We start from the raw sequence: 22,138 nt of genomic DNA, 5'->3' as shown, positions 1-22,138 counted from the left end.
AAGTAGTAATTCTTTTTTTTTTTATTGTTTTTGTTTGTTTAATCCTGCCCACGAGGCTCTGGGAATGGTAAGATAGAAATTTTCTCCTGGGGATTTGAAATTTGGGCTGGGAGCCCAGATCTACAGCCATTTGTTGTTCCTTGGATGATATATAATACTGTACGTTTTCAGCAAAAATTAGAAACAACTGGATCTCAAGATAGAATAATCATTATTTAGCTATTTGTAAATATTTTTAATGGAATGTCTGCTTTTTGCTGACCCAAGGATAAAGGTACTCAAGAAGAAAGGTGGTATCATAAGGAGCATGCTGTGCTGTGCTGTGCTTAGCCTCTCAGCTGACTCTTTGCAACCCCATGGACTGTAGCCCACCAGGCACCTCTGTCCATGGGGATTCTCCAGACAAGAAGACTGGAGTGGGTTGCCATGCCCTTCTCCAGGGGATCTTCCCAACGCGGGGATCGAACCCAAGTCTCCCACATTGCAGGCAGATTCTTTACCAGCTGAGCCACCAGGGAAGCCCAAGAATACTGGAGTGGGTAGTCTACCCTTTCTCCAGGGGATCTTCCTGATCCAGAAATTGAACCAGGGTCTCCTGCATTGCAGGCGAATTCTTTACCAGCTGAGCTACTAGGGAAGCCCTTATAAGGAGCATGTGCTACCTCAGATCCTTGGATGTGGAAGAAAGAAGGTTATAGATATGTGTTTGGGGTGGGGTGTGTATTTTATTATATTTTATATATAACCTTTATATAACCTATTATTGGGTTGGCCAAAAAGTTCATTTGGGTTTTTCTGTTGCAACGTAATGAAAAAACCCTGAAAGAACTTTTTGGTCAACCCAATGTAATGAAGTACAGGTCACATATAAACATTTAAATAAACAATGAGTGAATATAATATATTAAACATATATATTTAAATGAAGACAATCAGTCTCAAACTATATATTTCCTATCTGTATTTTAATCTTTACATGGTGTCAGTAGAGAAGAGTTATATCAAAATAGTCAAACACAAATGAAAGTTAAGACTTCCTGGCTCAAAGAATTTATAATTAAGGAATCACTATGGACAAAACTGTGGAAAAGAGAAACAGAAAACAGAGAAGTTGTGTGGGTTAAATGCAGCATTCTGCAGATGTTTCGATACTTCTGGGGAATTCTATTACAGATGCAGATTTGTTTTAGGAGATTGTTCTGAGGTTTGTTCCTTGGAGGATGCATTTGGGGAAGATTTTGTTTTGGTGTAGCATGGGGCCCAAATGCCACTGGAATAAACTCAGGGCTTTCAAATTTGCCTCAGTTTAATAGGTTTTTCCAGTTTTTGCAGAACACTTTATAACTTTTTTTTTTAATGGGTGAAAAATGACTTCTTGGGCTGATGCAGGTCATGGAAAATCGAAAGCCAAAGCTCTAAGATATTTTAAATTTCCACCTCTTATTTCAGAGGAAAGCCTTTCAGATTTAACTAGAGGGTATCAGTTTTCACATTAATTTACTAATTTTTTATATGTGTGTACTTCAGATTGAAGGATTTCTTTGACAAGCTATGTAAACCACAAAGGTTTTATATTCTGATGAATAAGCTGGCCTGTTGTGGAAGAGATGATGAAGATCTTGGCTAGCAGAACACATGGTCTGTTTTTACCATTTCAGTTTAAGTAGGCTTCATTGTAAGTGGAGCTTAGGATGAAGTTGGCTACTACTCATTTTTGTCTGGCACAGATCATAGAATCTCTCCTTTGAAAGTAGAGACACTTGACTTTTGCTGGAAATTTTTTTTTTTAGCTATTTAAATTTTCATTCTCTTTTCTTTAATTCTTAATTATTTTTTGAAGGTCTATGTGCAGGCATGGAGCACTCCGAATCTGACTATGACCATCACACGAGATGAGTATCCAGACTACCCTGTGGTGCTCCGAGGAATTAACCAGAAGGCAGCTTTCTCACAGTACCAGCCTGTGATCATGCTGGAGAAGGGCTACACCATCCACTGGAATGGGCCAGCACCCAAGATTGCTTTTCTATACCTCATAAACTTCAACAAGTATGCTTCTGTTACTGTGATTTCAAATAGTTGAGCAAGTAGTAATTTAGTGGAGAAAAATAATAGCCTATCTCCTTTGTAGCAAGTAAAGAATCCTGGCTTTACGTGCTTTGTTCCTCCTGTGGAAAGGCTATATATGTTATATTGATGGACTTAAGGGATTATATAGGTTAAATCCTCTCCTTTAAAAAGCATGTATTTTTCTCTATGGCCAAGGTATTTTGTGCAGAATTTAACAGTAGGATTTTTTTTTTTTTTTTTTTTTGCTGTGCCACGTGGCTTGTCTGTGGAAATGTGGGATCTTAGTTCCCCCCCAGGGACCGAACCTGGGCCCTCAGCACTGGTGAGAGCACCAGTCTTAACCACTGGCCTGGCGGAGAATTCCCCAACAGTAGATTTTAATACTGTATGCTGAATACTGTAATTCTCCATAGCTGGGATAGGAAGACATTTTTATCTGGTGTTCCAACTGAGCACTTGGTTACCTAGAAAGTAAAAAGGTTTTTGAGGCCAAGTTTAGACTTGACAGAAGAGAGTGGTATGATTGATTATTCATGTCATCAGTGGGCACAGAGTGGAAAATTGTGGCCTGAATGCCAGATATTTTGCACCTCTGCCTGTATGTGAAAGCATCTTTCTATTCCCTCTTGACTTCTCAATTGTCTGCTCTCATAGTATTACTTTTTTTTTTATAGTATTACTTTTAATCAAGACCTCTGTTTATTTAATTAATTATTTAATTTATTTAAATGTTTACTGTGTGCCAGTTGATATAAGGATGACCAAGAGAAATACTTGTCCTTTAGAAACTCACAGTGTACAGGTAGAATAAAATTTAAGTAAATAAGCCAGTACTATTTTTTTAATGGACAAAGGATAAGAGCAATTATTCTGCATAAGGGAGTTGGGCCAGGCTACACTGAGGAAGTGACAGTAAGTGATCATTTTGTTACAAAAGCAGCAGAGTCTGTAAAGGGCTAGTTCTGCTCAAAGACTGATGTATTTATTGATTGTCGTGGGAGCCTAGGTTAGGGGAGTGACAGAGATAAGACTAGAAACCAGAGCTGGGACTATCTAGATATGTATGGTGGTTAAATGAAACTGCTCAGATATATCCCTGAAAAATTGAAATGGTTTGTTCACCTGATTGGTCATAAACCTTAACTCGTCAGAACTCTCTCAAAGTACTAACTGAAATGAACAGAAATGGACATAGATCATATAGGAATTCGCCTCTAAGTAGGGCACTTTAAAGAGTGGCTGAACATACGGTAGATGCTCTTATTCTGAGATGTTAGGCCTCTGGCATATGCTCTAAACTGAACCACAACTATTTTCCTGTAATACTTGTTGCTGCCAAAGAACTGCACCTTCACTTACTGAGTCAACCAAGTCAAAAAAAGAAAACAAACTCTCAGGACTCATCTTTGGCTCTCTCTTTTCTCTCATTTCTCCATCCTATTAGTGGCCAAGCCCGGTTGGTCCTGTCTCCTTAATATTGTTCAAATCTCTTCACTCTTGCCACCCTCACTGCTTATGACTGAGTCATTATCATCTCACCTAGATCCCTGCAGCAGCCTCCTACTCGGTCTCCCCGTCTCCCCCCACTTCCAATCCTTGGCCCACATTGTGTCCAGGGTGTAGTTCTTTTTAAAAGCCAGTCTGATCATATCACTCCCATCTGTGAGCTACCTAGAAGTCAATGAAAGAACAAATGATTGTCAGAGAGGGTGGGGGAGACATGCCAAAGAGTGATCAGCAGTCCAGAAAGTTATAGCTGGCAGGTTGTGAACCTGAGGGTGAGATATTACAGTCAAAAGGTAAACAGGGTTCTGTACATACCAAGCATAATTTTTTGAATAAATACTGAGCAAGTAAAAAACATTTTAAAGTGAGAAAAGGGCTGAGCCAGAAGTTTCAAAACTCCATATGGGCTTGAAATTCAGTCAGACTTTCCTTGTTTAATCATCTAAAAGTTTGTAAAAATTATATCATGGGCAGAGGCAAGAGGAGATGTAAGTTTTTTTTTTCCCCATGTTTAAGATAATTACAGAGAGATCATGGATTTTGTCCTAGTGGCACTTTTGAAAATAACAGTTTAAAAGTTATAAATCTATACTTATTGCACAAACTAAGAAAATGCAGAAGAACATAAAGAAAATTGCAATAACCTATAATTCTTCTAATCAAAGTAAGGCATTATAAATGTGTATAGGGTTCTCGTCTCTTTCCACCCTCAAAGGTTCTCTGAGTATATCTCATACCAAAATGTGTTTAACTATTCCATTCCCCCATGAACATTTAGATTGTTTTTCTCCTGTCCCTCCTCCCCTTTTAGTATTACAAATAATACTGGATAGAACATTTTTCTTATTATTTTTGGTCTGTGTTTCTAATTCTTTAGTGGGATTACTGAATGAAATTTGTGTGAACAGTTTTAAACCCTCATTACATATTGTGGTAAAATTCTTTAGAATGATTAAAAAGTTCTGGAAATGAATAGTGGTGATGGTTGTACAACCTTGTGAATGTACGTAATGCCATTAAACTGTAAAGTTAAAAATGTCTAACATGGCAAATTTTGTATTTTACCACAATTAAAAGAACATCAGAAAAAAGCAAATGATAAAAAAGGAGAAATATTTTTAATGGTTTTTGAAGAGTATTAATTTTATATCCAAGAACATTAGGTAAGAAAAAACACTATTGCAATTTGTTAATATTATCAAAGACTTAAAAAATGCATATACCTTTGTCTCTAACAATTCTAGGGCTTCCCTGGTGGCTCAGTGGGAAAGAATCTGCCCACCAAGCAGGAAATGTGGGTTTGATCCCTGGGTTGGGAAGATCCTCTGGAGAAGGAAATGGCAACCCACTCCAGTATTCTTGCCTGGAAAATCCCACGAACAGAGGAGCCTGGTGGGTTACGGATACAACTTAGTGACTGAACAACAACAACAACAGCAACTGGCAATTTTGCCACTGGGAATTTAGCCTGCTGCTGCTGCTGCTGCTGCTAAGTTGCTTCAGTCGTGTCCGACTCTGTGTCACCCCATAGACGGCAGCCCATCAGGCTCCCCCGTCCCTGGGATTCTCCAGGCAGGAACACTGGAGTGGGTTGCCATTTCCTTCTCCAGTGCATGAAAGTGAGAAGTGGAAGTGAAGTTGTTCAGTCGTGTCCGACTCTTAGTGACCCCACGGACAGCAGCCCACTGGGCTCCTCCGTCCATGGGATTTTCCAGGCAAGAGTACTAGAGTGGGGTGCCATTGCCTTCTCCGGGAATTTATCCTAGTGTTATTATAAAAGATACAAATATATTTATGAATAAAAAAATCCTATGGAAAACTTGTAGCAGCATACATTTCCACAATCCGGCTATTACTGCTTATTCCATCTTAGTGTACCCATTCCCAACTTCTCATTTAATTTTATTATCTGCTTACAGTATCTGAGTACATTTTATCCAACGTCTATTCACATTCTCTGAAATCTTATTGCAAACAAGATTTTTCTAAGCCATATCAGTGTAAATATACGATGAGAGAAATCTGGGTAACATGGAAAGGTGGATAACTTATGTGTGTTAGGGTTCAGGACTTTCATTGTTAGTGGCTCCATACACAGTAGAAATTTAAGAAGGAGAAGATCATGGCTAAAATTTACATATGCTGTAATACCCAAAAGATATTGGCTCAAATGTGGACTTGTGTTTTTATTGTCTCTCCTTTATAGGAATGACTGGATTCGAGTTGGTCTCTGCTATCCATCAAACACAAGTTTTCAGGTTACCTTTGGCTTTTTACAGCAGCATAATGGCTCATTATCCAAAATGGAAGAGTATGAGCCTGTGCATTCACTGGAGGAATTGCAGAAGAAGCAGTCTGAGAGGAAATTCTATTTTGACTCCAGCACGGGGTAATTCAGGGCAACCCATGAACGAAAATTTTTGCTGTTTTTCTTTAATGGTGAAATTACTAGTTCTTCAGTGTAACTAAGAATAGGCTGTGATGTGACGGCTAGTTAGAAAAGCAGCTGATGTGGGTAATTCTCTGCTCATCACCATTAGAGGTTTAAGAAGAACTAGAATGACTCATAATTACAGTTGGCAATAGGAATCGAGTGAGATGTTTGCCGTATACCTATTAAGGCAATTTAGAGAGAAAAATTATCCTTGTCAATAAAGAACCAGTAGGCCCAGTTGAAAATTAAAATAATGTTTTCCATAACAACTCTAAAGATGATTATTTCCATATGATATAGTTCATATTTTAGCAAAAGCTCATTTTTCTCTTCCTTTAAGGCTATCTCTCAAGTTGACCTTGGGTTTAAAAAAAAAAAAACAAAAAACACTGTGTAACCATGGCATATTTGCTTTCAACTTTCTCTAGGCTGCATCTTTCCACTTTTTAATTCTAATCCTGTTCACCTGGGGTCCTGTTGGCTTTGTCTGCTTTTATCCAGTTACAGTCTCTCAGCCTTTGGGTTATGGTAGGCTTGATCTCCTGTACTCTTCCAGAAAGTAGCATGCTCCTCCAATATCCATTCCTTAAGCTGACATTTCTACTCCATGCCATTGTCTAGGTACTATAAAGATACTCATGTAAATAAGATGCATTTCTTCTGCAAATTCACTGTCCACTGAAGGATGTGGGCATGTAAAGCAAGTAGTTAGAGGGTGAAAGGTTTAAATGCCGTAAGTCCTATAGCATGCCTTTTGAGATAATCCACACGTTCAGCCTTGGGTGGTCAATGACAACCCACGAGGGTGACACTGGGGCTAACTCTTAAGGAGTGAGTAGGAGGAGACGAGTAAGTGTTCCAAGAACAGTATGGATAAATGCATGGAGGCATGAAAAACATGGCATGGCATGTTTGGGGGAAGAAAATTTTGGACTAAAGAGAAGGGTGGCAGGACTGACTGGGGAATGAGGTTGGAGTTCACTCAATTGTCTTGTTAGCCTTTGGGTAAGAAGCAACTCATTTGCCCTCCAGGGCTGGTGCAGCAGCCAGTGTGATTAGCTTAAATCCTTTCATATCATTTTCTCTTACGTTTAACTTCTAATTAATCTTTAAAAACCTAGTTAGAGTTTTATTCTATAGATGACAGAACAGCCACATTCCCAGTTGATTTTCTGCAAAAATAAATATAAGGCCCAAATTTGTAAGGACAGTCTGGTGATCACAAATTAATGATTTATATGTACAATGATAGGAAATATTGCTTCATCTGGGTATTTCTAGAACCTTCCAGCCTTTGAGGTTCAAATTCTTTTTCATTCTGTTCATTTTGATGGTTTTAATTATATATCAAAAGGCACAGGCCTAATTAGATCCCTGTCATTCCTTATGTATATGTTAAAATTACTAGATGTTGGAACAGTGGCTGACTTTCACCTCATAATCTCAACTTTGTATTGTTTGTTGACTTCATTTTAAAATGTGAACTTGTGAACTCCAGTAATCAATCACAGTTGATCAAGTCATTTTTAGAATCTTGACTTCCTTTGGTTTAGAAGGCCTAGGTTTGCTGACAAGACATTGGACTGTTGCCTAGAAGTTGCTTTTCCATTCATATTGGAGGAGAATTCAGACTGGGTAGGACTGATCATTTCACTTGGTTTTGGCCAAAGTATAGACAGAAGGACTCCAGGCCCATCTGCTCTTAGTATACATCACAGGAATTGATTTGAGACCATATCTTGGCCTTAAACAAATAAGTCTCAAAGTTGCTGTTTTTATTATTCCAGTTTTGTGCCTTAAAACAGAATAATGTATAAACTAAAAGAAAAAGAAAGAAAGAATAAACCACCCTAATTTACCAAATTCTAAACTCAACATAAGTATTAGTTTTCCAAGGAATTTTTGAGCCAAGCCAAATTCCATCTTCCCAAATTACGTATTGAGGTTATTCAAACCAGAAATTTACTTTGATACTGTCCATAATGACGGATTCAGATTTTCATGATATTTTCTGAAGTGGAATTGTGTTTGACTTAGAACCCTATGAGGACAGAAAGGAAAAAGAAGCAACTTTATTAGTTTTATAAGTTATTTTCCTTTTGAGAAAAAAATTACTTTATTGGAGGAATATCCCCACTGGCCATGAGTTAATTTGAAAGTTTTTGAAAGTCAAAATCTAATACCCTTTGGACTGGTCTGTTTTGTGCAGGTTGCTGTTTCTGTATCTTAAAGCCAAAAGCCACAGGGATGGTCACAGTTACTGTTCATCTCAGGGATGCGAAAGAGTCAAGATCCAGGCAGCAACAGACTCAAAAGACATCAGTAACTGCATGGCCAAAGCGTATCCCCGCTATTACAGAAAGCCATCAGCCCTCAAGTCGATGCCGTCCATGCTCAAAGGACTTTGTCAAGGCTGTGGAACCCGTCAGGTAAAACAAGGAATAAAAGTGGGCTTTGGTCCAAGAGAAAAAGTCAAAAGGTTCTGTGCAGTCAGCATATTTTTTTCCCCCCTGAAACATCTGTCCTGCCCATTTATTTTATTTTTTAAATTTATTTTTAATTGGAGGATAATTGTTTTACAATATTGTGTTGGTTTCTGCCATACATCAGTGTGAATCAGCCATAGGTATACACATGTCCCCTTCCTCCTGAACCTCCCTCCCACCTTTCACCCCATCTCACCCCCTAGGTTGTCACAGAGCACCTGATTTGAGCTACCTACATCATATAGCAAATTCCCACTGGCTATCTATTTTACGTATGGTAATTTATGTTGCCATCCTACTGTCGATTTGTCCTCCTTCCCCCACAGTGTCCACAAATCTGTTTTCTATGTCTGCATCTCCGTTGTTGCTCTGCAGATGGATTCATCAATACCATCTTTCCAGGTTCCATATATATGCATTAATATACAACATTTGTTTTTCTCTTTCTGACTTCATTCTGTATAATAGGCTGTAGGTTCATCCACCTCATTAGAACTGACTCAAATGCATTCCTTTTTATGACTAAAATTCCATTGTATATATGTACCACAGCTTCTTTATCCATTCATGTCGATGGACATCTAGGTTGCTTCCATGTCCTAGTTACTGTAAATAGTGCTGCAATGAACATTGTGAAAAAGAACGTGTGTCTTTTTCAGTTATGGTTTCCTCAGGGTATATGCCCAGTAGTGGAATTGTTGGGTCATGTGGTAGTTTTATTTCTAGTTTTTTAAGGAACCTGCATACTGTTCTCCATAGGGGCTGTATCAGTTTACATTCTCACCAGCAGTGAAAGTGCCAGGGCTTCCTTTGTGGCTCAGATGTTAAAGCATCCGCCTGCAATGCAGGAGACCTTGGTTCGATCTCTAGATTGGGAAGATCCCCTGGAGAAGGGCATGGCAACCCACTCCAGAATTCTTGCCTGGGGAATCCCCATGGACAGAGAAGCCTAGAGGACTACAGTCCATGGGGTTGCAAAGGGTAGGACACAACTGAGTAGCTAAGCACAGCACAACAATTCAAGACTATTCCCTTTTCTCCACACCCTCTCCAGCATTTATTGTTTGTAAAATCATAAATTTTTTGATGATGTTTGCTGCCAGTTTATAAATATTGAATGGTTTCTCCTGAATTTTGGCTCACTCTAGAATTTAATGATCATAAGAAGCAAACCAGTCCAAATTTATAATAAAATCAGTCAAAATGTATTTACACATCAGTTTGCCCTGGGTCATTGTGGATTTATTGGTTGTCATCTTTTCTTTCTCAGCTGTGATTCCAGTACATTATCACTATTATGTATACATGTCAGTGATGTGGAAGTATCTGTTTTCTTGGCAGTGTGAAATTTATCTTCAGAAAAGGCCCTCATGGAAATTGTTTCCTTTAAGATGAAAAACTATTAATTTGAAGCATATGCTATTATGTTTACCTATAATTAAAAGTACAAACTGACTTTGGCTAGAAGTGAAGTGCTTCCTGTGACATAGTCTTAATGAGACAGTCTTCTAGATCTTGAGAAAACTTAGCAGTGAAAGTAAATCCAAAGTATGAGCTAAAATCAGGCATGGGAAACCCCATAGGAAGTCACATTGATTCCAGGAGAAAAAGAAGTACAGAATCAATATTGCCCTAATTAATATTTAACCTATATATAAACAAATATGGGTCAAGAGGAATGGTTCTCAACTTGTGGTCCCCAGACCAGCAGCATCAGCATCACCTGGGAACTTGTGAAAAATTCGAACTCTTGGGTCCCACCCAGTTCTACCCAGTCAGAAACTTCAGGAGTGGGGCTTATGGTCTTTGCTTTAACAGGCCGTGCAGGTGATTCTGATAAATGTTCACATTTTAGTTTCCTGGGCCTGGAGGAGTTTTAAAAAAAGTTCTTACTGCCACAGAAATACATACTGTAATCAGTTCAGTTCAGTTCAGTCGTGTCTGACTCTTTGCGACCCCATGAATTGCAGCACGCCAGGCCTCCCTGTCCATCACCAACTCCCGGAGTTCACCCAGACTCATGTCCATCGAGTCGGTGATGCCATCCAGCCATCTCATCTTCTGTCGTCCCCTTCTCCTCCTGCCCCCAATCCCTCCCAGCATCAGAGTCTTTTCCAATGAGTCAACTCTTTGCATGAGGTGGCCAAAGTATTGGAGTTTCAGCTTTAGCATCAGTCCTTCCAAAGAACATCCAGGACTGATCTCTTTTAATAAGAGGGAGAAAACCTCTAAATATTTCTTTTATTTCTTATTTCTAATTTTTCTTGTTTCTGTCTGTTGGTGGCAGTAAGAACAGGGAAAGGAAGGGGGATTTATGCTTCCTGTTGTGATATAGGATGATTATTTTTCTGATGATAACTCACTATCACGGTCTTGGTCTCTAATACTCTTGAGCCACCTCTATACTCCAGTTCAACTAAACTAACCAACAGACCAAAAAATAAACCGGGTACATAAATAAGCTTATATGAATCCTTGCCTGTCCTGTGTAATGTTTTGACTGTTAAAGTGAAATTGTCAGATAATCTTTGTGGAGAAGTAAATTTTCCAGCCTAATTCTCAAATTGAATTTGTTAAGAAAGTCCTTCATTACTGAGAAGACTTCAAATAATTTATACTTCTTATAAGAAATACTAGAATTTGTAAAGATAATTTAATCATCTTCGAAACTATTCTAGGCCTATCTTGTTAAATGGTTCCATGCATTGATGTTTAGCATTCTTTATTTCGGGGCTTAAAACATTGATCAGAATTCATTTCTTAAAAATGTATTGACTACTGACCTGGCAGTTGAGAAGTATTTGAAGTGTCTATGGACACCACTTTTACTTGGAAATTTGAGGAGAATTTTTGTTTTAATGTCAAAAACACATGTAAATTAGAGATAAGTAGGAAAATTCACAAGAATTTTTGACTTCAGACCTGAGACTTCAAACAAATGTTCAGCTTCTGGATGTTTAACATAATGATTATCTGCTCTTGCCATGATTATTTATTCTTGTTGGCATTGATTTATAAGAATATACATATATGTATTTTTTTTTTTTTTTTGACCATACCACATGGCTTGTGGGATCTTAGTTCCCTGACCAGGAATTGAACTCAGTCTGAGGTAGTAAAAGTGCTAAGTCCTAACCACTAGACTACCAGGAAATTCCTTGGTACATATACTTTCAAGTGTTAAATTGTGTGAAGAGTTGAGTGCTTTTAATTGAGAAGATAGCCTTTAGGGAGGAGGTAGATGGTGGGATTTGGAGGCTGGAAGTGGTTTGAAGTAGAAGGGAAAATGGAAGGGCGTTCTTGGGGAAGGAACAGCATCTGAAAAGGCAAGTGGCAGAAGAGTGGAAAACTGAGGGAACTGCCCTGCATGTTGAATGTGGATAGACTAGAGGGAAATAGAATAGAATAGTGGCTCTATTTGTGGAACATTTTGCAGGTCAGGTAGAGGAATTTAAATAAAATTGGTGATGTACAAGGCCCCTAAAAGTTTTTAAACAGAGTAATCCTTGTCATCTATACTTCTTTCCTCAATCCTGGAATGACTGAATCACAGTTGAGGATAACTGGTCTGAAAAGAGCCTTCAAAAAGATTTGTAACTTTTTTGCATGAAATGTTTACAAAGATTTAGATATAGAGCATATTTATATAGTCATTTAGAGAGCTGATCTTATTAACAAGATTGCAATGACTTGAAACTGGGATTGCTCTAGAAAATGAGTAACATACCATTCATGTATGGATGTGAGAGTTGGACTGTGAAGAAAGCTGAGCACCAAAGAATTGATGCTTTTGAACTGTGGTGTTGGAGAAGACTCTTGAGAGTCCCTTGGCCTGCAAGGAGATCCAACCAGTCCATTCTGAAGGAGATCAGCCCTGGGATTTTTTTGGAAGGAATGATGCTAAAGCTGAAACTCCAGTACTTTGGCCACCTCATGTGAAGAGTTAACTCTTTGGAAAAGACTCGGATGCTGGGAGGGATTGAGAAGGGGACGACAGAGGATGAGAGGGCTGGATGGCATCACTGACTCGATGGACGTGAGTCTGAGTGAACTCCGGGAGTTGGTGATGGACAGGGAGGCCTGGTGTGCTGCGATTCATGGGGTCGCAAAAAGTTGGACACGACTGAGTGACTGAACTGAATTGAACCATTCTCCTATTAAAGCTTATATCAAAAAATAAAATTCCAGGTCATGAAATACATACAGAAAGTTCAGAGGAAAAAAAAACAAAAAAACCGTTCACTGGCTTTGATATAGTTGAGTTTATTCTGAAGGATCTTTTTGGAAGGTTAACATAGATATGGAACCTCTTCCCCATGTAGGCGGTGTTTACAAGTGATCCTCATATAAGCTACCTCCCTGTGCAATTCCGGTCACCCAGTCAAGCCGAGATTCAGCGTGGAGATGCGTCTGTTATTTCTGTGAGTACCATCTGCTGTGTGCACTGCCTCAGCTTCTCACTTTTTCATTCTATCCTGGTAACATGAATTATCTCTGACAACATTCACGTGTTTCTAATCACATTTTTATTGTTGGTAGTGAGCTATACAACAGAGGTATAAATGCTCCTAAACATATGTATTTTTAAAGAAATGAAATTTATTAAATTTTTTTTCTCAGTTAAGTTTATTGATTACTTTTAGGCAAATGTTAAAATTATTCAGGTGACCCAGATTCCTTTTCTATAGGAGAAAAGGTATTTTTGGTTTAAAAAATTGTCATTGGTAATCAATATGTAGAAAATTGTTTTTAACCTCAGTTTTTGAAACTTAAAGAAGCTTCCCAGTTATTTGTTTAAAATATGGAAGGTGAAGATTTTAAAATCTCCTCAGCCTCTTATTTTGAGATTGCTTGGCTCCCAGTTTTTCAGATAAGGAAGGTGACAATGCAAAGTGTTAACTGTCTTTAAGTAGGTTAATGGAAGTATAAGTGTTAGCCTGAGTGTCAATATTGGAATTTGGCCTAAAAGCCAAGTTTGCCAGCAAGGTTAATCAGCTGTAGGAGTGAAAGTGAAAGTCATTTAGTCGTGTCCGACTCTTCGCGACCCCATGGACTATACAGTCCATGGAATTCTCCAGGCCAGAATGCTGGAGTGGGTAGCCATTCCCTTCTCCAGGGCATCTTCTGAACCTAGGGATCAAACCCAGGTCTCTCGCATTGCAGGTGGATTCTTCAGCAGCTGAGCCACCAGGGAAGGCCAAGAATACTGGACTGGGTAGCCTATCCCTTCTCCAGCAGATCTTTGGAACCCAGGAATTGAAACGGGGTCTCCTTCATTGCAGGCGGATTCTTTACCAACTTAGCTCTCAGGGAAGCCCGCTTTAGGCATGTAGCCTGTCCCAAACTGAGTTGACCAGAGTGCATCTGTATAAAGGGCTCTTTGGGTAGGAGGTATCTAGCCAACTGATACCCAGCCAGTGCCTGGGCTTAGTCTCATGTGGTCTCTTTGGGAGCTTTTTTTTTTTTTTTTTTTTTAAGTGGTGGACAACACATTTACAAATTCACATATATGTGAAAACTTAAATCTTTTTTTTTTCCTCTCTCAATCTCTTTTATTATGTTAAAGTACACATAACATAAAATTCACCATCCTAACTATTTTTAAGTATATAGTTCAGTGGTATGAAATACATTCATAATATTGTGTGGCCATCACCATTATCCACTGCCAGAACTTAACTCTAAATTAAGAACTTTTTAATAATTTTGAATTAAAAATACCCCTACTTAAGATGAGGAGGGTGAAACGCAGAGTTATTAATCATCAGGCATAAAAGTTTCACTTGAGTAAAATACTACATAAACTCTCAAAATCTGTTTTACAGCATTTTCCCTGTAATCAGTAATAATATATTGTCTACTTAAAATATTTAAGAGGATGGATTTCATGTTAGTATTCTTACCACAATTAGAAAGAAAGGAGGGAAGGAAGGAAAAGAAAGAAAGATCCCTACTTAAATATAACTCCAAAGTTTCTCACATATATATACCTATTGCTCTATGTTAGCATGTCTTCATTTTGTAGTATGTTCATGATGGAGGAGCCTAGTGGGCTGCAGTCCATGGGGTCGCTAAGAGTCGGGCACGACTGAGCGACTTCACTTTCATTTTTCACTTTCATGCATTGGAGAAGGAAATGGCAACCCACTCCAGTGTTCTTGCCTGGAGAATCCCAGGGACGGCAGAGCCTGGTGGGCTACCCTCTATGGGGTCGCACAGAGTTGGACACGACTGAAGTGACTTAGCGGCAGCAGCATGATGTAGGAAGTTTGTTAGCTCAACATCTCAATAAAGTCAGCAGTGTGAGGAACCCATCCCAGCCTCCTTATGTGGAATCTGGTGGGTGTCAGTTGCAAAGGGATGGAGCTGGGTGCTGAGTCTCTGCTCTACTAGCTTACTAGGTAATTAAACAAGATAAGGTATTGCCCAGACAATCTCAGGTAGGGCATTCCTCTGGGTGTGCAGACATTGTTTGACTCCATTGCTGGAGGGACCGTAAAAGAGGTCACAGAGGACTGTGTTTTGTCATGTTTACCTCCACTACTTTTCACATGTATTACCTGAAAAGTCTTTGCTGGACGTGGCCTTGCTTTAGTTTTTATGGAAAATTTTGTGTTTCTTTTAAGCAGCAGGTTTTTGGAGGTAATTTTCAATCGGACAGTTTGAGTGTGTTAAAGATCATGATTTTTTTTTTTTTAATCAAATGTGTCTCAGTTCTAAGTATTCAGATTTTAAAAAATGGGTCACTTTCAGTCTTTCTAAATATAGAATGGCACTATATATTAAGCACTTCTAGAATTATTCTCTGGACTAGAGCAGTTTAAATACAGGCAAATAGCCATTTTGAATTCCTGTGAGATCATTAGTGATTAGAAATACAATTTAAGTATAACTTCTCCAAGTGAGGACAGGTGTAATGAAGAGAGCATCTCTTCTTTGTTAACTTTTAACATAGTTTATAATTTTACACATTTTAAAGAGAATCAGTGCCTATGGCTTAGTGTTAAATCATTTTTCAGTCAAGATTTTTTTCTTTCCTTTTTTGGTTGAGGAATTTATGAGATTTGGGTATATCTGGAATTCCTTTTTCTTGAAAATGTCTCGAGCCATTAATTTAAAGAGAACGACTGGAACTTTCAGTTCACAGTAATTGTTTGAACAAGATATCACTACCCGTGGCTTAAATCCTGGTAAAATTTCCTGTTTTCCATTTTGATTTTAAAGGAGACCTATGTATGGAACAATGCAGATGAAACTATCTGCCTCCTCTGATGTTTCAAACCTAAACTCTGATGGGGCAGGAGTTTATGTGGGTTAAGGAAGTCTATCTCTCTACTTACCTACCTATATGACTAGATACCTATTGTATACAGTTATATATTTTTTTCCTGAACCAATGTGACAACATCTGAGCTTCAGTTATAGAGGCCGTCACCTGATCACTGAGTTGGAAACTGACCCCAGTGAGAGAGTATGTATATAAGAATGAAAGCCCTGAACCTGCAGAGTCACCCTACTCAGCTGAGTGTAGGCTGCCATGTCTTGCTTAGAGCATCTTATCCAATCAGTAAAGACCAGTCAAGGTAAAAGCCTATGAAAACACAGACTCAATTTCAAATGTTGGCAGAGGAAGAGTGATGGAACATGCAGTTTGAATTTTGGAATTATTATTTTTGATTCTTGGGTTTAGAAGACAGAGGGAAAGGGGCTGGAAAGATACTGAAATGGTGATGACAGCAGAGGACGATCTTGTGTTCTCAGATCAACGGCACCGACTATCCCTTCTGAAGTGCGGGCGTCCTCCTCCTGATTGTGGATGCCTGCAGTGTTCCCTTCCGGTTGACAGAAAAAAAGATTTTCTCTTTCACTGATGTCAGTCGCATGGAAGAATACTTAAAAACAAGCATCCCTCCAAGGTAGGTGAAGCTTGCCCTGTATAAGGGATAAGATACCTTAAGGATGACACCTGGCTAACTCTGAGTTTTGGCTTGTCTACTTCTTCTTTACTCTGGGTATTTAGGATTTTTGAAGGATGAATACTCATTCCTTTCCCAGTTTCAGGTTGATGCCTGTGTGATCTAAGTTGCTTATCATTGATAAGTGAGGACTTGGATGTTAGAAGAGTTTGCAAATGATGGGAAGGTTCTTGGAAGGAGGAAAAGCTCAACATTTTGGATCGTTCCTATCCCACTTCTTAGTATTAAGCTGATCTACATTGTACCCAACTCTCTCAGAAGGCTCAGTATCATTTTAAAACAATTTTATTGAGTTTTGCCTTTGTAACAGTCTATCCTGCTGATGAACCCTTGGACAGCATTGTGCTATGACTCTGGTATAGGAAGTTGCCACCTGGGTCACTTAGAATTGACTGGAAAGGACTAAATTGATTTTTTAAGTAGATGAGTGTGTGATCTCTTTTTTAAGAGCCCTAAGAGTCGGGCACGACTGAACGACTTCACTTTCCCTTTTCACTTTCATGCACTGGAGAAGGAAATGACAACCCGCTCCAGTATTCTTAGTGTCTGAACAAAGGTGCACCTTGCTGTATTTGTGTTAGGCAGACCCTGACTGGAGGCAAGAAGATAAATTCAGTCCCCTTTCTGCCCCCTTTGCTTTGCTGCGGACATTGATTTACACACAGGCTTTCATTTAATGAAGGCCCAAAGGGAGGAACATAGGCTTCCCAGGGAGCAGAGTCCTATGTAGCTTTTGAATCATCATCAACTGATCTGGTCACTTACACTCCTTAAACTTTAAAGAACCAGATCTCAACAAGTCCCATAAAGTCATTATATTCTTTGAGTGTAACATTCTTTGTGTACATATAGCTCTATCTTCTGGTTTAATACATTTGTAGGTATTTACTTTGCAAGGCCTCAATTTTCTTTATGTATCTAAAGATTTTGTTCCCTAATGTTGGAAAATTAACACAGTCAGTCACTTCACCTAAAACAATCTGGAACATAAAGCTCACCACAGATGTTTAGAGCAACACAATAGTCATGCAAGGCACCCAATATATTAAGAAAAGAAATGCTTTATTAAAGGATATACAATAAGAGTAAAAGGAGAGGCTCTCCCTGCTTCTGGATGGAAAAGTTAATACTGTAAAGATGTTCAGTTCAGTTAAGTCACTCAGTTGTGTCAGACTCTTTGTGACCCCATGAATTGCAGCACGTCAGGCCTTCCTGTCCACCACCAACTCCCGAATTTCACTCAAACTCATGTCCATCAAGTCGGTGATGCCATCCAGCCATCTCATCCTCTGTCGTCCCCTTCTCCTGCCCCCAATCCCTCCCAGCATCAGAGTCTTTTCCAATGAGTCAACTCTTTGCGTGAGGTGGCCAAAGTATTGGAGTTTCAGCCTCAGCATCAGTCCTTCCAATGAACACCCAGACCTGATCTCCTTTAGAATGGACTGGTTGGATCTCCTTGCAGTCCAAGGGACTCTCAAGAGTCTTCTCCAACACCACAGTTCAAAAGCATCAATTCTTCGGTGCTCAGCTTTCTTCACAGTCCAACTCTCACTAGTTTTCCCTATATTTAGAGACCTCCTTGTAATAGAAACGTTAAGTTCTAGGCGTGGAATTGAAGTAGACCCTTGTAACAGCAAGGATGAAAAGGCATGTGGAGTGCTTTTTGTTTTTTGAGTTCTGCTTTTATCTAGTATATACTTCAGAAAGGTACTCAGTGAACACATGCTGAATTATTGAAACTTGCTCTGATTTTCTAACTTTTACAGGTCAGTTGTCCTGTTGAGCACAAGAGGACAGATAAAGCAGTTCAATATTTCGGATTCATTAGTACCTCTGGGATTAGCCAAGCCAGCCAATCTTTATAACAAAGGTTTGTATCTGTATTCTTCCATAAGAAGTTTTTAGGAGAGCAGCAAAATATACATTTTGATGGTGGAGTGTAGGTATCGGCCTGCTTTCATGAGCTTGTTAGGCTGGGGTGGGTATTATGAAGATAATTTCTAAATCAGGAGACAGTGTTAGAGGAAGTGTGTTGGGATGTAGTTTGTTATTTGGGGCAGGAGGTGGGTGGTAAGAGTTCATTCTCTGACGTAAGGAAGTATAGTTTTTTTGTTGTTTTTTGTTTTGCTCACCTCCACCTCACCTTTCACATTATCTTGCCTGAAACTAGTAGAGATACAAATTGAACTTTGTTTTTTTTCTTTTAAAGGGAGTACCATATTTTTGGGATTCAATGGAAACTTTAAACCATCCTGGACTAAGCTGTATACCAGCCCTGCTAGACAGGGCCTCGGGCTGCTTGAACAATTCATACCTTTGCAGCTGGATGAATATGGTTGTCACAGAGCTGACACTATCCGCCGAAGAGACCTGGAGCTGTTGAAGCAAACTTCAAAGGCACATTAGAGATTTAACTGTAACTTAAGTGCTGGGGGATAAAACGTGAACTAACTTATTTAATTTATGGCATTTTAAAATGACACTGTTAACCCAATGGAACCATTTTCCTGTTTGAGGCAGAAAGGGGAGAAAAGTAAGAGTTTAAAGTGATTGCTTGAATACCAGCTCATGCACCTTCTAGTTGTACAAAATGTTAAAGAATTTATATGTATTTGTTAGGCTGGTATATTTCAGAGATCAGTTCTCTTATCCCTCACGTCCCACTCCTGTGTTTTGTAGTGACCATAAGCAGTGCTTCACCTTTTGTACAAAATGGGATGTTGTGAGGGAAGGGGAGCTTCTGAGAGTCAGCCTGAGTCCTTGAGAGGACCAGCTCTTGTAGCACCTTGGATACTTGAAGTCTAATGTTCACTTGTGTCGTTGACTTTGGGTCAGCAGTTGACCTGGGTGGCTGGCATGTTCAGGAATGCCTTGGTCCCTGATTCCAGGCAGCCTTTGAGGATTTTGTATGATACTGAATGATGGAGTTTTAAGTGGCAACTCAGGCCCAGCTCATGCCCTTTTTTGCTTGGACATGTGCTATTTTTATTCATTTGTATATTGATTCCTTCTAAGGATTCAACTTTCAAACAGCAAGTATTATTGGGGAAAAAAAGGGCTTTTATGGGTTGGACATCCCTTTAATCTGTGACCATTGGGCAAAAATTGGACCCGCACCTTGGTCTGATGTTGGTGGGACCATTTTTGCAGCTTTAATCCTTAGCCTGTTTGACTGTATATTTGTATTTAAAATGCAAGAGCTGAGCTAAATATTTACATTTTTTAAAAAAAGAAGCAGGCCATTTTCCTGAACTATTAACTTGTGTCATTTCAACTTGCACAAAGGAAGTCTGTTCTTGGAGTACTCCTGCACCCGTGTGGATTTTTTTAAAAAAGCTTCTCTGCTCACCAACCTGGCAGGACAATTGCAGAAAACTTAATGATACCCCAAAATATTGTACTCAGGGAGAGGAAAAACAGGAGAACCTTTTAAGGGCCAGAATCAAGGAGAGAATATTCAGAAACAAACCTCTTTTTAGCCTTAGAGGAGTCCATCACTCTTAAGTAAATCGTTAGAGCCCAATGAAAAAAAGGCACTGTGATGCCCTATTTTTCTTCCTACTGGGTGTGTGCATCTCCTGCCAGTGAGGACTGCATGTGGCCAAAGGAGATTGGTGCCAAAGCCAGGATGTCACTACACCAAGAGGAAAGAGGTGTTGAAACGCTTTTATCTTTTCCTAAACCCACAATGTATGAAGTGTAACGTGGGGATAGCCACAGCAAGGGATATGGTCAGGCTGACTTTGGCAATGAGTACAGACAAATTCACTCTTCTCTATCAAGAGCAACAGCTAACACCCTGTCCTTTTGTGCCCAAAAGAAACTGCAGAGCAGCTCTGTGACTATTTCCATTACTTTACAAAATATGCTACCTCAAAGCGCTACCGATAAACCTTTCTAACTGTAAGTACTCTTGTTAAAAGAGTACGTGTCTTAATCAAAGTTTAGGTTTTGGGGTGTTTTTTTTGTACATTGATGAATGAAATCTTACCTATTAAATATATTATTGGATCATGGTTCCTCAAGGTGATTAAAGTTTGTGTGTGTGTGTGTGTGTGTTTTTTAATGACAAATATCTTTTATGTGTGATTTTTAGAGTTTGGCTCTTTAAAGATTTGAAGAGGATATGTAAGTTCTAAAGCACTCAGTTTTTCTGATTTATATGCTAATGGTCAGGGCCCAATTTAAATAAAATAAAAATATGTGTGCATGTATTTTTTCATGTATTTGTGTGACTATCTAGCAAGCAATTTTTTTTTTTCATTCCATATCCCATCTGTAAAGAAGCTATGGGCAGAAATAATGAAGAAATTTTCATCCACTAGGTAGATTTTGTAAGACTAAGTAACTTCAGAAGGCCAGTGCAGAGGTTCTTAACTTTGGCTGCGCATTGGAGAAAGCTTGGGAGCTTTAAAACCTATGATGGCCTGGTCTGTTCCCTCCGCTCCAGCTCCTGCTTCACATTTAATTGGTGTGGGGTGCAGCCTGGCCATTGGAATTTTTTTAAAAGCTCTCTGGGTGATGCAAATAACATGTAGCCTGGATTAGGTATCACTGCACTAATATAATAGGCCCACTGTTTAACTTCAGTCTATAATTTTTTGTGTGATAAAAACAAAATTATAATTATCTATTTTTGTGATTCCTATATTGCTTATGGAACTCCCAGCCCTAAACAAAACATTTTGCTATTGTCTGAACTTTCAGATAGCATTTTTAGTCCTTAGTTGTCTCAAATTGTTAAATTGGTTATCAAAGCTGATATACACATTTCAGGCCATTGGGAGCTTGCAGTCTGTTTTATTTCTACTGGGAAAATGTGTTCAAAGGTGATTTATAAGTTCATAAGCATTTTCCATCAGGTGAGGCAGTTGGTTGAGTTCCAGAAATGTGGCCGTCCACGAATTGGCCAGCTGATGAGAAGCACAGGGCCTTCTCATATATCGACAGACTTGGGTTTTAAGTCTTTCCTGTGAGATTTCTCCCTCTCCATCTGAATCAGCATGTTGTATATTATCTTCAGAGGCTGGAAGAGAGTGCTTGTGAGAAGATGAAAGGCAGGCTCATGGTCTTACAGAATAGGACTCCAAAGCAGCCACTAAACTGATGTTTAGACCTGAGTGTGGGGAGGAGGTTTATGACTCCTCTGTTCTCCAGCTCCATCAGAAGAGAACATATCCCTGTACCATTAGATGGAATATTTGGTTTGGAGGAGGGGTGGGCAATGCAGTGATGGATAGAGGCTTGAATGCTTCAGATAACTTAAGTTTTCATTCCTTAAGGGATGAAGTAATGTTTGGATAAGTCCAGTTGAAAGGCATTTCGGTAAGCAGGTATGCACTTAATTTAAGTGTGTGTGTGTTTTTTTAAGTTGGTTGTAGTAGGTAAGTACTTAAATTCCATTGTGACAGTGTTTGTTGATTTCATGATGTGTGGTTGGAGTTTACCCTCCAGAATTCTTGTTTGGCTTTCAGATACTTGTGAAATCAAGTTTAATAACCTGAGAAATTCCCCTAGAAGTGAACACCATGAATAGGAGTAATTGGGTAACAGATTTGTATATTTATGGTTAGTCTTAACTTAGTAATAATCCAGACTTTTAGAAATATGAGTGCACACTCTGGACTGGAGCTCATTTTCAACAAAAGGGAGGGAAAAAAGTTAAG

General features: G+C 39.0%; 1 protein-coding gene across 1 annotated transcript in view; it reads left to right on the top strand.

The window, feature by feature from the left end:
* Positions 1–20,694, top strand: part of LOC129650945 (cell surface hyaluronidase-like) — a 54,738-nt gene extending 34,044 nt beyond the window's left edge. Inside the window, 7 exon segments of the mRNA XM_055579709.1 lie at positions 1,841–2,049; positions 5,783–5,965; positions 8,220–8,439; positions 12,819–12,917; positions 16,258–16,412; positions 18,239–18,342; positions 18,682–20,694. Of these exon segments, the coding sequence (XP_055435684.1) occupies positions 1,841–2,049; positions 5,783–5,965; positions 8,220–8,439; positions 12,819–12,917; positions 16,258–16,412; positions 18,239–18,342; positions 18,682–18,878 (1,167 nt within the window). The 3' untranslated portion in view covers positions 18,879–20,694.
* Positions 20,695–22,138: the final 1,444 nt, after the last annotated feature.

The sequence above is a fragment of the Bubalus kerabau genome, chromosome 4 (genome assembly GCF_029407905.1).
Source record: "Bubalus kerabau isolate K-KA32 ecotype Philippines breed swamp buffalo chromosome 4, PCC_UOA_SB_1v2, whole genome shotgun sequence".
Classification (NCBI taxonomy): Eukaryota; Metazoa; Chordata; class Mammalia; order Artiodactyla; family Bovidae; genus Bubalus; species Bubalus kerabau.
This window is presented reverse-complemented; position numbering and strand designations above follow the sequence as displayed.